Source organism: Tupaia chinensis, unplaced genomic scaffold (genome assembly GCF_000334495.1).
Source record: "Tupaia chinensis unplaced genomic scaffold, TupChi_1.0 Scaffold000610_1, whole genome shotgun sequence".
Taxonomy (NCBI): domain Eukaryota; kingdom Metazoa; phylum Chordata; class Mammalia; order Scandentia; family Tupaiidae; genus Tupaia; species Tupaia belangeri.
In genome coordinates, this window is record NW_006160129.1 from 534,981 (window position 1) to 550,928 (window position 15,948).

Here is a 15,948-nt window from a genome sequence, read left to right on the forward strand (position 1 = left end):
CATGAATGTTGTGCCATCTTATTCACTAGATTGTTTAACATAAGCATGTTAATCATAGCTTTGTCTATTTTTAAAAATTTTGCCAGTGGGCACATGAGCTTGCCACAGAGAGAAAGACAGGGAAACAGAGACAGAAAAGGAAAAAGCATCCCATAATGGGACATAGTCACACCATAATCATTTCTTCGTTTTTCCACCCTGTGTAGATTTTGGCCACACACACACACACACACACACACACACATGCACGCACAGCAGGTTTTTCAAGTCACCAGGTCCAGGATTTGAACTGCACACACTGACCATGTGGGATCCAACTACCTTAACCACCAGGCTATTGAGCCAGCCCTAATCATAGTTATTTTAAAGCTTCAGTCTGATGAATCATCTGAGAGTCTGGTTCTATAGATTTTCTTTAATTGTCAGAGGGCACATGTGCTTGCCAGAGAGAGAGGGGGAGAAAGGGAGAAAGCACCCCCAAATGGGACATGGTCATACTGCAATCCCTTCTCCTCCATTTATCCACTCTTGGAATTTTGGGGCATGCATATGCACTCTTGTTCAGTGTGTTTTTTAAGCCACTGAAGCCAGGATTTGAACTGTGCAGTCAGCTATGTGAGATCTGGCTCCCTTATCCGCTAGGACATGAGGCTGACCAATATTGATTCTTTCTTTCTTTTTAAAATTATTTTTATTCTAATTTTTGATAGAAGGCATGTGTGCTCACTGGAGAGAGACAGAGGACACACAGAGAGAGACACACAGAGGGAAAGTGAGAAATCACCTCCTGGAGGGGTTGGCCATGCCACAGTTCCTTCTCCATTCTCCTCTTAGGATTTGGGCACAGATCCACATGTGCTGAGAGTGAGTTTCAAGCTACTGAGTCTGGGACTCAAACTGCAGAGTCAGCCATGTGGAATCCAGCTGGCTTAACCTCTACCCCACCTTCTGGCCCTTGACTATTTCTTTACTCATTAATTTTTTTCACTTTTTTGTGTATCTTGACATTTTTTATTAAATGCTAATGTATCCATTTTCATTACAGCCCTTTGGACTGGGTTTCTGTTTCCATCGTTGTACACCATGGCCTTCAAATTCCTCAGCAGTGGGCTGCTGTTACCCTATGATTTGAAGTTGCCAAAGGGCTGTTTCTACTTTACCCTCAGCTTTCAGCTGCTTCTACTCATGCATGCCACAGGGCGGCGCTCTCTCTCAAGGGCCTGCCCCACTTGCAGCATTAGCCTGCTGCTCCTTGTTTCCCAGGGTGAGGCTCCTGGTGAGGGTGGGTGGGTTCCTGCTTCCCCTGGTCAAGCCTCAGTCTTGGGCAGGCCTCTGTAAGGGCAGGTTTGCTCAGTGTTGTTCCTGCCTCTCCTCTCTGCAGCAGCCGAGTTTTGCCTAGTACCTTTGGTAGGTCTTTAGAAGGAGACATTTTTTTGGACCAGAGAGTTTCCTGCTATTCTCTCAGAGGCAGAATTGGTATTTCTTCCCTCCCTCAGAAGCAGTAGATCTTTGCCTGGTCCCTGATGGCAGACACAATTCTTGTGGCTTTAAGACTTGTTTCTCTTCCTATGAGAGAAGAGTATAGGGAAGTGCCCTAGTTCCATGCCTGTATCTGAGTTCAGCCAGTCAAGCTCTCTGCCCCTGGTCATGCTTGTGGGCACAGGTTGAAAGCCCCTTCAAAAGAACTTGCTTGTGATAGGGGCTAGACAGTGGTGCAGTGGTAAAATAGCACTCCGCAAGGCTGAGCCACTTGGAAAGGTTCCAGGTTTGCATCCAGAGACCTCCTTGAACATGACACATACCTCCTCTGGGGCTGGCTGAGGCTGGAGGTGGATCACATGATGAAGGACCCTGTGGGGAGTACCTGTCTTTCTGTCACTTTCTTTCTCTCACTCATTTTTTGGAGTAAAGAAAAAAATAAATAAATAAACCTTTAAGCTTGCATGTGTATGAAATCGCCTTGCACCCAGGGCTACCAGAAATTCCAAACTGATGATTTCCTACAGTCAACCTTTACAAATTAATTTAAATTTCAGCTAAGTTTTTTCTTACCTTTTTTTTTTTTTAAGAGAAATTTTTGCTATAGGTTGTATGCATTTGCCAGGAGACAAAGAGACAGAGAAATCCTACCTTCTTCTCTCAGGATTTTGAGCACGTGTGCACACGAGCCCAGCATGAGTTTCAAGCCACCAGGTCTGGGACTTGAACCACAGTCAACCATGTGAGAGTCCAGCAATGTAACTATTACACTGTCTGCTGGTCCCAGTTTTTTTATAGCAGCCATTTCGTTCTCCTTGTGTTCTGCCAAAAGAGAAAGTGTTCCATCTCTCCTTAAAAGGATTTGCCACTTTTTGGAGTTCAATATATTTGGTTGCTGGACCTCAGTAATTGTGCTCAAGAAAAGTCCAGCACGGGAGCCAGCTGGTGGCATGCTGGTTAAGGGGACTGGATCTCACATGGCCAGCTTCGGGTCCTGGACCCAGCAGCTTGAGGAACACACCATGAGTGCAGACATGTGTGCACGTGTGCTCAAACTCCCAAAAAGAGGGAGAAGTGGAGGAGAAGGGATTGCTGTGTGGCCATGCCCCCTGGGGATGCTCTCTCTCTTCATCCCCCGCCCGACCTCTGTCTCTCTCTGGCAAGTGCTTGTACCCTCTAACAGCAACACAAAAAGTATGGTTTTGTAGGTTATCCAGCTTTTTCTTATTGTTAGGGCAGAAGATTCCTTTGAAGCTGTCTATATCTGAAGCAGAAGCCGAACAATAAATCTATGTTATTTAAAAAAATGTTTTGACTTGAGCCAGCTCCATGGCCTGCCTGGTGGTTGATTCCACAAGGCCAACTGCGTGGTTCTAGTCCCAGCTTTGGCAGCTTAAGAAACACACCAGGGGCGTGTGTGTATGTGCCCAAAATCTCACAAGGAGTAAGAGATGGAGATGGAGGAGAAAGGATTGCAGTGTGACCATGCCCCATGGATGGTACTTTCTCCTCTCCTTGTTTCTGTCTCTCTGGCAAGTGTACACACCCTCTAGCACAAAATTAAAATCAAATTTTGGGCTCTGAAATCCTTGGTTTAATGAAATCTTCTGGGAGACTGGGAGATGTGCTTGCCAGAGAAAGAGAGACACAGAGACACAGATAAAGGGAAAGTGAGAAATCATCCCTTGGGGGTAGGGGCACAGCCATGACACAATCCCTTCTCTTCCATTCTCCTCTCAGGATTCTGGGCACGCATGCACATACACCCAGCATGAGTTTCAAACCACCAGATCCAGGACTCAAACTGCAGTTGGCCATGTGGGAATCCAGAACCTTAACCACCACGCCCCCTGCTGGTCCCTAGACCCAATATATTAAATAGGTAACACAAGAGTTTTCAGCTGGAGCCTCTTCTCAGGCCTCCCTGAAGCCTCTGCCCTCTCTGAGAATACTGACGCGGTTCTACAACTCATCGACCTCCTGATGTTTTTCTCATCATCACGCATATAAACTTCCTCTGCTCATTTGGGCCAGGCTTGCTCATCCCTTGCTTCCTCTTTACACAGGTGCTTATGGAAACTCTGGGTGCCCTGGGGGCGCAGTGCCGATGGGCTGCCTGCAACATCTATTCCACTCTCAATGAAGTGGCTGCTGCTCTAGCAGAAAGTGGTAAGGTCCTTTGCTTATTCTGTCTTTGGCTTAAATAAGTCTCCAAAAAGTTCCATTGTTATCATCTAAACTTTTAAGGAAGTTCGGTAATAAAGGAGCTAGCTTGGAAGCAGTGGATCCCTCTCTTATGAGTTTGCTATCTGAATGGGCTTCTCTTGTCAGACATAATCTGAGTAACTTGTTTTATAGTTGGCCAGTACTGACCTATGTCTGATAATCCGTTTTTAGTTAGTGCTTTGCTTTGCCTCGTGAGCAGTAGAGCACCAGTGGACACTGCTCACTCTCTAAGGTAGCAAGGATTAGAGAAGAAAATGCATCAGCCATAGTTTTGCAACCTTCTGGTTTTCCAGCAGTAGTGTGCCCTGACTTGACATTTGATTTTCTGCTCCAGTAGTAAAGAGGACTCGACCTGGTAGATTAATATTTGATCCCAACATCCGCTGGTTCCTGAAGGACAAGAGACATGGAGAAATTTGGACTTTGCTTGCTTCTTGCCTGTCCTCTTTGATAGCAGAGCACAGATCAGAGTCCCAGACACTTGCCTCACAGCTCCTAGGAAATGCAGGCAAAGCCCCTTGGGGTGTGCATGTCTTTCCTTTTGCTAGCATTCTCAGCATTTCGTTTGTTGCTTCACTTACATGCATTCATTTATATTATTTTTTGATGTGTATATGATAGAAAAGTGCCCATACATTAAATATATAGCCCAATGAATTGTACATATACATTCATTTCTTTTTTTAGAGAGAGAGATTTTTGCTATAGGACAAGTAGAGAGACAGAAGCGAGAAACCACCCCCAGGGGGCATGGCTACACCAGAGTCCCTTTTGGGCATGCATGCACATGTGCCTGGAATGAGTTTCAAGGTGCCATGTACTGGACTTAATTTTGTAATCAGCCATGTGAGAGTCCAGTGATATAACCATTACACCATCTGCTGGTCTCCATTTTTTTCTTTCTTTTTTCATTTTAATAAACATTTAAGAGATACAAGGACGGGGCCAGTGGGTGGCATGGTGGTTAAGGGCACTGGACTCCCACATGGTTGACCGTGGTTTCAGTCCTATACCTGGTGGCTTGCTTTCTCTCTTTCTATCACCCTGTCCTTCTCTGGTCAAATTACAATAAATAAATAAAGATAAATAAAATAATTCTTTTAAAAAATGAGAGAGATAAGGACAAATGAGATTCTTTGTCCACAGAATATTTTTTTAATTTAGTTTGCTATGGGCACGTGCACTTGCCATAGAGAGTGAGTGAGAAATTACACACACACAGCCCCGGAGTTGGCCATGCTGCAGTCCCTTCTCCTCCATTGTACATGCATGCACATGTGCCCAGTGTGATTTTCAAGCCACCAGGTCTGGAACTCAAACCATGATCAGCCATGTGGGAGTCCAGTACCTTAACCACCATGCCACCTCCTGACCCTCCCTCAGAATCTTGCATTGTGGTTGAAGAGATAATATATAATGGTAATAAAAGGACATGTATGGTAAATGCCATGACAGGTCATAAATTCATACTCATATTCAGTACACAAACAAGGGGCTAAGAAAAGTTCCAATTCCATGAGAGCTCACTTCCAGCTGGGTTAATCAAGCTTTATTAGAAGTGTGACCTTTAACTGGGCTATGAAGTATAGCAAGATTTTTGCAGGTAGAGGAAAGAGTAAGTGTTTTCTCGATGAGGAGGGTGGAATGACAAGCACAGAAGCAAGAAAAATCAAAGTGTCGTTGGAAAATGGTGAGAATGCCAGTTTGGATCAAGAAATACTTATTTCTGGTTTCTTCTTTCTTTTCTTTGTCATATTTTTAGCAGCTTTACTCTTGTTTGTCCTCTGTGAGGACAAACAGAATGATGAGTAAGGACAAAGGAATGGATACAGGGGCTAAGGCAGTGCCACTCAGTGAAGAAAGCCAATCTAAAGAATACAGCTGAATGAGAACATTGGGGGTTAATCCTTTTTCAGTCCTTAATGGTTTCTCTTCATTCCTTTTTCTCAGGATTTCCTGTCTTTGCCTGGAAAGGAGAGTCAGAAGATGACTTTTGGTGGTGCATTGATAGATGTGTGAATGTGGAGGGCTGGCAGCCCAACATGGTGGGTCAGATTTCTGCTAACACATGTCCCTGGGGGTGGGAGGAGATGGTTTCCCAACAAGAAGGAAGAAAAATGGCTCTGTCTCTGTCTCATGTACCTGTTTTCCAACAGAACTAAAAGCTTATGCTTAGATTACCTCAAGAGTTACCCCCCTTGTAATCTCAAAATGCCTTCCTTGGTAGTGCTGATATTTGAAGTTTATAATTATCAGGATCATTAAAATGCTACTCAGGGGACCGGCAAGTGGAGTGGTGGTTAAGGTGCTGGATTCCCACATGGCCACCTGATTTGAGTCCTGGACCCAGTGACTTGAAACTCACGCTGGGCACGAGTGCATGTGTGCCCAAAATTGCAAGAGGAGAAGGGATTGTGCCATGCCCATCCCCTCTGGAAGGTGATTTCTTACTTTCTTTTCATCTCTCTGGTGAACACACACACCCTATAGCAAAAAATCTCTCAAAAAATATTTTTTTAAAAATGCTACTCAGGATTTATACATGGCTTATTAAAAAACAAGGGTGGGGTCATCAGGTGGCATGGTGGTTAAAGTGCTGGATTCCTACATGGCTGACTGCAGTTTGAGTCCCAGACCTGGCAGCTTGCAAATCACACCAGGCACATGTGCACGAGTGACCAAAATTGCAGAGGAGAATGGAGAAGGGATTTGCAGCGTGGCCATCCCTCTTAGGGAGTGCTTTCTCACTTTCCTTCTCTCTGTCTCTCTACAGCATGTGTACATGCCCTATGGCAAACACCTAATTAAAAAAAAACAAAGGTAACTAGTTTCCATCTCCCTTCACTGTCCATCAACTCCCTCAGCTACTACCAAAATAAACAAAGCAACAACAATCAAAAAATCCCATAGTTCCTGAGGTACTTAGCTTTCTCTGTACAATCTATTTACATATACTGGATTTATAGTTAACCTGAAGAGCTTCCAAATTCAAATTTCTCCTCTTTATTCATTCTCCACTTTAAAAAAGATGGCCAGATGGAGCCAGTAGATGGCATGGTAGTTAGGTGCTGGACTCCCACATGACCTACTGTGGTTCAAGTTCTGGACCTGGCATCTTGAAAACTATGTTGGGCACACGTAAATACATCCCAAAACCCCAGGAGGAGAATGGAGGAAGAGGGACTGTGGCAGTGGCCATTCCCCTAGGGGCTGATTTCTTGCTTTCCCTCTTACTATCTCTTTCTCCCTCCAGTGAGCACACACACACACTATGGCAAAAACCCTGGGGGACAAAGTTTGGGGCTTTCAATTTTTACTTTGTTTTTATTTTTTTAAATTTTTGTTTAAATTTATTTATTTACATTCATTCACTGTATATCATTACAGCATACAAAATGAGATTTCCCATCCAGAATACACTGTATATTGGCTCAGGTGGCATAATGACCAAGATGCTGGACTTCTATATGGCTGACCATGGTTCAAGTTCCAGACCTGGCAACTTGCTGTCTCACTTTCTTTCTCTTGGTCTAATTAAAAAAAGAAGAAGAAAAGAAAAAGATCAAGTTTTGAAGGCTGATTGCATATGAGATTCACAGAGAGGCAAAAAGCTATACAAAGTATGAGGCACTCCCACTCTGCCAGCAGTTCTGCATATTAATGAGAGGGAAAATTAGGGAATTAACTGAAAAAAGAATCCTTGAAGCTCTCATCCAGCCATTGCTTGCTGCTTTAGACAGCAGAGCAGGCCTCACCTGGTACTCAGCAGAGAAGTACCCTTTTCTGAGTTCTGTGATCCAGGTCACGATGCAGCCAAGAGTTGGTTTGAGGAAGCCGAGTTGATGCTGTCACATCCTAGGGGCTGGGGCAACAGTGGCTCTAAGATGAGTCAACTCGTTCTGACAGTTTTAACAGGGACAGGAAGGAATAGCTGACAGACATTAAAGAAGGTATGCCAGGAGGTTTCTCCTGGGAATGAAACAGTAATTGCATAGCCACGAACACAAGGAAGACATGGAATTGTACCCAGAGAGCTTTCAGAAACTGGAACCAGCACAAACTGTTGGGAAGGTTAATGGAGAGAGTGAGACAAGGACAAAAACAGTTTTCACCCTAGAAAACAGGGCCCATTATCTCTTTAGATCCTGTCAAGATCTAGTACTTTTCTGTACTTTCCAACCTCAGGAAAATTCCCTGGTGACGAGAATTTTCTGCGGTAGAATCACATGGTGAGAATTATGAACTGCATCATTAAATAAATTCTAGGGGTAACAATTGCCTGCCTGTATCAGCTACCTTTTTTAAAAGAGAGAAGTACATTAGCCCGCTGGTGGTGAGGAGGTTAAATCAGCTCGATCTCACATGACCAACAGTGCAGTTCGAGTCCCAGAACTGGCAGTGCCAGGTGCACATGCATGTGTGCCTCAAATCCCTCTGGGGGGTGATTTCTCACCTCTTCCCCCAGGTCTCTCTGGTGAGCACATGTGCCCTATAGCAAAAAAAGAGGGAGGGAGGGAAGGAGAGTGCATAAGAAGGGAATTTTAGATTTTTTAGTTGTTCTGGTTTTTTGTTTATCTATGATCTTTTTTGTGACTGCAAGGGAAAACTCATGAGGGATTCCATATATGCCAAAGAGAGAGAGAAACTCAGAAGAGCCTTTTGGTTTCTTAGAACATCTGTTCTGAGGGTTTCTTTTTGTGGTATGGAGTGAATGTGAGTGTTTTGGTGTTTGTTTTACTGAGAGACTGAGCAGAAGTGAAAGAGAAAGGAGGGAGAGAGAGGGAGGTATTTTTCTGACAGAGTCTCGCCACACTGTGGCCTTCCTACCCCAGCCCTCCAGCCAACTAGGACAACAAGTGCGTGCCATTACACACAGCCCATTCAGGTTAGACTGGGAGCTGAACCCTGGCCTACCAGGTGTCTCCAGCCACCATGTCAGAGTGCCTTCCCATTTGCACTACCATCACCGGGCTAAGTGAGAGTTTTCATGAGAATCCTATCTTGATCCCTGTTCACAAACAAGGTTTGACTGAGTCAGAGGAAGGTCAACAGCAGGGGCAAAAGCAGGAGCACGAGGTTGGGGATTTTGTGTTCCCTGGGGCTGGAGAGAGACACAGAGAGAGAAAGTGAGAAATCACCCCCCAGGGGGATGGCCATGCAACAGTCCTTCTCCTCTATTCTCCTCTCAGGATTTGGGGCATGCATGCACATGCACCCAGGGAGATTTTCAAGCTGCCAGGTCTGGGACTTGAACCGTAGTCAGCCTTGTGGGAGTCCAGCACCCTAACCACCATGCCACATGCTGGCCTTCTGGAAAGCATTTTTGTGGTCGAGTTCATAATTGTTAGGACTGTAGAATAGGTGAATGCCAGCAGAGGACACTCACTTCTGCAGGGCTTTTCCAGGAGGAAGTGGGTAACAATTTGGAAAGTCCTGCCAAGTACCTCTTACTTCCCAGTGCAGGGCTCAGGTGCCACAGCCCAGTGCCTGGTAGTATTCCAAGCTGGTGTTTCTTTAGCTTATTTATAATTCAGAAACTGTCCTCTGCTGATGAAAGCTCCAGTGGGCAGCACGTTGTGTTTATCTTTAATCCCAACCTGAAATAGTGATGAGCTGTTCAGAGGCATGCTTGCACACCTACATGCTGCACGGTTCCCTGGTTATTTTTAATTCGGTTTATACAGAGTGCGAGGTTGTGCTAGGCAAAACCCTACAGCGCTGCCTAATCTATTGCGTGGTAGAGAACCTGTACTTTGGATGAAGCAAAGGATTAATGAGCACAGTTTTTTATAAAGCCATTGTTCTAAGGCTAATCATCTAATCATCTGGTCTTTTATTTTAAACAAGCCTTGACTAAGTATATTTAAAGTCCTGAATTTAACCAATAGAAACTGGCTATATCAAGCTTCAGCTCTCTGAATATCTACAATGCTGTCAAAGACTAGTGGTCTAGGTAACTACTTACACTATCAATCCATAAGGAAACCATCATGTGTCTCTATGTCTTGATACAGTAGGTGTGTACTGTGGAAGGTATTGGCTGTGAGAATTACAATCGACCTTTTACCTCTCATGACCATTTACCTCAGAATAATGACTATTTGACAGATTATTGCGTTTATTCTGGTTTTAAGTCACTTTGCATAAGTGTATGAGAAAGGTGAAATATCTATAAATTGGTCATTAGAAATTGGGGTACAGGGACCAGCAGTTAGCATAATGGCTGTGTCGCTGGACTCCCATGTAGTCGACCACGGTTCAAGTCCTGGGCCCGGCGGATTAAACTCACGCCAGGTGCGTGTGCATGCATGCCCAAGATCCCAAGAGGAGAATGGAAGAGAAGGGTGGCATGGCCATCCCCCCTGGGGGGTGATTTCTCGCTTTTTATCTCTCTGACTCTCTCTTTCTGGCAAGCGCACACGCCCTATACCAAAAACCTCTCCAAAAAAAAAGAAAAATAAGTTGGGGTACAAAACCAAGCATTAAAGCCTTCAGCCTTCAGTAAAATGACTGACATTAGACTTATGCTTACTATTACAGATCTTGGATGATGGAGGGGATCTTACTCACTGGATTTATAAGAAGTATCCCAACATGTTTAAGAAAATCAAGGGTATAGTCGAGGAGAGTGTTACTGGAGTCCACAGGTAAGATTGGATGTGGACTTAACTGGTTTCATGCAACCTAGACATGTATTCTTGTAATCAGATACCTGTAAAACACATCCTGTTAAAAATCAGAGATTTGGGGCCAGCGGCTGGTGTAATGGTTACATCGCTGGACTCCTACATAGTCGACCACAGTTCGAGTCCTGGACCTGGTGGCTTGAAACTCATGCCAGGCACATGTGCATGTGTGCTCAAAATCCTAAAAGGAGAGTGGAGGAGAAGGGCTGTGGTGTCGCCATCCTCCTGGGGGGCAATTTCTTGCTGTCTCTCTGTCTCTCTCTCTCTGGTGAGCACACATACATGCACTATAGCAAAAGCCTCTCAAAAAAAAAAAAGAAATCAGAGCTTTCTATGAAGTGACCAGATCCGAGTCTGCATACTTTAAAAAAAAAAATTAATAACACATATAACACATCTCAAATAGTGAGAAGGCAAGTGGGGGAACAAGTGGGGTCTTCATGTTTTTTAGTCATTATTATGCAATGACCATGTGTCCTTTTTGGACAGATTCATTTATTTAGCAAATATTTACTGAACTTCTACAATGAACCAGGAATTTCTCCAGGTGCTAGGGGTCTAGCAGATAAAAACTTATGCTTCATAGGGTATACAGTCTAACATACAGAGCAAGGAAGGAGGGTTCTGTTGCTCCAATCAGCAATATTTCCCCAAGTACAACTTGGATGGTTTCTGTTTGCTATTTCCCATAAAAAACTGAAAGTATGGGGACCAGCAATTAGCATAATGGCTATGTCGCTGGACTCCCACATAGTCGACCATGGTTCGAGTCCCAGACCCAGTGGCTTAAACTCACGCTGGGTGCATGTGCGTGCGTGCCCAAGATCCTGAGAGGAGAATGGAGGAGAAGGGATTGTGGCGTGGCCATCCCCCCTGGGGGGTGATTTCTCGCTTTCTATCTCTCTGTCTCTGTCTGTCTGGCGAATGCACGCACCCTATAGCAAAAACCTCTCCAAACAAACAAACAAAAAAAGAACTGAAAGTATGAAATGAGTTCAAGGAAGTAAATTCTAAAGAAGCCACCATCACTGCTCATATACTGTGATCTTTTTGAATATATAAAACTATGGACTATAACATATCTTCAGACTCTTAGAGGTAAATTTTGAACAAAATATATAGTTATAATTTAATTGACTCCATTTATATAGACATGCATATTACAGGTATGTATATTGAGGTTATAAATTTGAGACTATTTCAAAGTTAAAATTGTTTCATTAGGGTAGTGGCATTATATAATACATTTTTTTAAAAATAGTACTTGAAGTTACTCCTTTTCTAATTAAAAAAGGAAATAAGATTAATGTGCAATTTAAAATTTGACATTTAAAGCCTGAAAATTTAGAGGTGACGAAAGGATTTTCCCCATAGGACTTTTGAATAAGATCTTTATTGCTAAGCTGTATTTAGGCTCTAGGAAGATACTCTTTTATTTCTCAATATCCACCTAAGAGGACAAAAATAGTCATGTCCCCTTATCTCAGTTCCACCCAATCAGCCTATTTCTGGGATCTGGTGTGAAACCAACAGTCGATTGCCCTGTCTCATTGTTTTATGTTCCTCTTGACTCCCCTTATCCTCAGGCTGTACCAGCTTTCCAAAGCTGGGAAGCTGTGTGTTCCAGCCATGAATGTCAATGACTCAGTCACCAAGCAGAAATTCGACAACCTTTACTGTTGCCGTGAATCAATTCTGGATGGGTAATGTTTATTATCTTTGACATGAACTTGAATTGATGTGTTGAGATTCTAATTGTTTTTTTTTTTCATTTGGTTATTTCTGGAAATGATTCATGTGGCACCTCTGGATCTATCACATCACGCCCAATATCTTATAACCTAGAACTACCATTACTGCCACTGTTACAAGAGAAGCTATTTCCCTTAAGAAATGGGGCTTGCGGGATCAGCACATGGTGCATTGGTTATGTCGTCACTGGACTCCCATGTAGTCGACCACAGTTCTAATCCTGGATCCGGTGACTTAAAACTCATGCCAGGCACGTGTACATGCAAGCCCAAAATCCTGAAGAGAGAATAGAGGAGAAGGGATTATGGCATGATCATCCCCCCAGGGGGTGATTTCTCTTCTTCTGTCTCTCTATCTGTGGTGAGCACACAATGCCCTATAGCAAAAATCTCTCTCAAAAAAAAAGAAAGAAAAAGAAAAAGAAAGAGGTCTTGCTGCTACCAGTTAGTGGGCAGAGTTCTTACTTAGTGACCCTCTCAGTCCTGTGAGTCATTAACCGAATTCAGTATAAACAAGTTAAGTTTATCTTTGATGATTTAGAAAAAGGTTCCTGGTGACCCTTTTCCAGGTCAGGTTGCCAGTTCTTAAGCTCCAACTATAACGTAATTCTCTGACTATGTGGAAACTTGTGCTGAGCAAATAGTCAATTCCCAGAGTCATTTCTGATTTTTCAAATCTGTAAGGATTGCAAGTCTAAGGAAAGCTACTTAGATATATACCAAGTACTATGTTCTTTCAGTACGCAGTTTCTGTTTCCACGCTCGTGTTCATTCTTTCATTGGAAGACCCCATACTTTTCTAGTGAATCAGTAAGCTTGTTTAGAATATTGCCAAGCTTTCCATCATATAGAGGTTAATGAGAAGATGAAGAAAGGGTCTGCAGGCCACATTACTAACCAGTCTGGATCTCAAGGAGGTTACCAGGTGCTGACACCATGGGCATGGGAACCAGAAAGACTTTGGTTTGAATACTGGTTCTATCATGTATTAACTGTAAGGTCTTGGACTAATTATTTCCTCTCTCCAAACATTTCTCCACCTATGAAAAGGTGACATAAGACCTACCTCTCAGTTACCATAAGGATTAAATGAAATAAATAAGTTGCTTAATGGTAATTCCCTCCCCCTTCTTTCTAAAACTTTGTTACAGTAAGTTCTAAGGTTGAGTTAGATCTTAGGAGAAGATTTTTGCTTTGAAATCTTTCTTATTTGGGGAATGTTCAATGTAAATTCTATTTATTAATTATTACTACTAAGGAGTCAGTAGTGTTATTGGATAGACTGGACATTTTAGTAAAGTCCCAATCCATCAGTCTGTTTATAGACTGTTCCTAGTTCTGTCCACTTAAAGAGTTATTGTGATGAATACCTAAGGCTGATCAAAGCAATAGTAATCCGAGTACATTTCATTAAAATACTCATCCACGACCAAATAGCCATTAGATTTTTCAAGTTTCAAATCTGTGAGCCTAAAATCTGTCCATACTAGGTTTAGTAAAAGATGCATAAAGCTGTCCTTGCTAATTCATAACAATGAACAAAGTCCTCCTAAGCAGTTTACTCTGTAAGTAAGAAATATTCTTTAGTATCAGAAACGAATGAAAATGAGATAAGAGATAAGCAGTAGAACCAGAGTTAAGGTTAGACTTCTACAAGAAGTGAGGAAATACAAAAACATCCAGTATCCACCAGAAGCCTGCTAAGTAGTAAACGCTCACTAGAACCTTCAGACGGTGAAAAACTTTCCAACTGGGACACGATTAGTTCCTCTCAGAGGAATTGAGAGCAAGAGAAATGAAGGAGAGTTAAACTATGCCTGGGGGAAGACTACAATGGAAAGGAGAGGATTCTTGGGTCAACAGAGAGTCCATATGAGGAGGGGTCACGATGGCCTCTCGTATTTGGGGGCTGCTTACACACTACACCATAAAACAGGAGAGCCCTGCTGACTTCTAGAGATAACTTCTGTCACTGGGGTGCAGTGCCAAACGCAGCGCACGTCCAGCCTTCTGCAGATCGAGGGTCCATGCAGCAGGAAGAATGAGGCCATCCCAGTAACTCCAAAGGAGCCAGATATGATTTTCAGTTCATAAAATGGATAACATCTCCAGAAGTCTTCTAGTCCCAGGGTAAAAGAACTAGAAGTCAGAGACTTGGTAAGACTCATATACTATCAGACAGCTATTCTATCCCCGGACCTTCCTTGGCTGAGGTCTTTTCTCTCCTTTATCTTTAAACCTTGAGGCAGCTTGGGACCAGCAGTTAGCGTAATGGCTATGTCGCTGGACTCCCACGTAGTCGACTGCGGTTCGAGTCCCGGACCCGGTGGCTTAAACTCACGCCAGGCACATGTGCGTGCGTGCCCAAGATCCCGAGAAGAGAACGGAGGAGAAGGGATTGCAGTGTGTCCACCCCGCCTGGGGGGCGATTTCTTGCTTTCTATCTCTCTGTCTCTCTCTATCTGTCTGGCAAACGCACGCGCTCTATAGCAAAACCTCTCAAAAAACAAACAAAAACCCTTGAGGCAGCTCTGGGTCCCCTAGATCCAAAGGAGATCACCACCTAGCTGGAATTGTCCTGATCTGTCACCCTTGCTGTGCGGTGTGCAGAATGGTGCTGATGAAGTTTCCTTCCAACCTCACAGCCATTTGTAGTCAGAGAGAGAGATTATCTTTCTTTGGGAAGAAAGGAGGAAAGGCTTAGGGGTAGTTAACACAAAAGAGGTTCAGATATATGATCTCTTTATTCCCCTGCTGTGCTAGCTATTCCAGAACCATTCGCCTACCCTTGACTTTTCAGTATGGTAGAGAGATTTCCTCTCTTCACTCAACAAGAATTGCCTCCACAGTAAATTGATATTTAATCTTTTTTTTGTGGACCATATGTGGAGTAATATTAGTTCTCTTCGTAGAGCTGCCAAATCATTCGAAAAGACAGGATTCCTACTTTGCCTTCGGGTATTTATAGACTCTCTGAACAAGAGAGGTAAACAGATTAGTGACTAGAAAGGCCTAAAAAAATATTTATAGGAACTGTCTATCTCAGAATAGGCTGGATTTTAGTTGAAAACTTTCTTCTGCCTAGCCTGGGATTCCTAAAGAAAGGAGACCGATTGAACCTAACGGCCAGCTTCACAGAGAATCAGAGACGAAGAGGTAGGACGTGTCCAAGAAGCACTCCACCCCAGACAACTCCCTGTCCCATGCAGTCAGTGTCGGCATGTTTCAGAGCTTCTCTCCACCCTATTGCCCACTACCCTCCCTCCCAAGGAAAGGGGAAAGTAGAACAAAACCCTCACATATGGACAGAATGGATTGGATGGCAAGGAGTGAGAAAATAATATATTTTTTTCAACCTGGTCATTAAATATTAAATAGTTTCTCTACCACAGAAATCAGGCTTTCTTTCAAAGTAAAAAATAAAACTAAACAACAACAACAAAAAAACCTAAAACCATGAAAACAAAGAGAGCCAATCTAGCTTTAAGGATAAAAGTAGATAAGATTTTTCTAATTTAATGTTGGTTTTCCCCCACAGACTTAAAAGGACAACAGACATGATGTTTGGTGGCAAGCAAGTGGTGGTCTGTGGCTATGGAGAGGTAAAGTTTAACTTTGCACTTCTTAGGTATTGAAATGTATTTTGCAGAAATATTCTAGAGTTTTCAATTGTATAGACATAAGAGCACATCTGTTTACCACTTTTGATGAGAAAAAAGTAACTCTAGAGGTGAAAGTGCAAGTCTTTATTTTTCTTTTTGCATTTTTACCATTTTCCCTTAAGTTGCTTTTCTGGCTTATTTGAA

At 43.1% G+C, this 15,948-nt stretch overlaps 1 protein-coding gene across 1 annotated transcript in view; it reads left to right on the forward strand.

The window, feature by feature from the left end:
* The window catches only part of AHCYL2 (adenosylhomocysteinase like 2), a gene marked incomplete at its 5' end in the record, with an annotated part of 209,390 nt that overhangs the window by 169,161 nt on the left and 24,281 nt on the right, over nt 1–15,948 (forward strand). Inside the window, 5 exon segments of the mRNA XM_014591718.1 lie at nt 3,546–3,648; nt 5,656–5,750; nt 10,246–10,352; nt 11,978–12,094; nt 15,681–15,744. Of these exon segments, the coding sequence (XP_014447204.1) occupies nt 3,546–3,648; nt 5,656–5,750; nt 10,246–10,352; nt 11,978–12,094; nt 15,681–15,744 (486 nt within the window).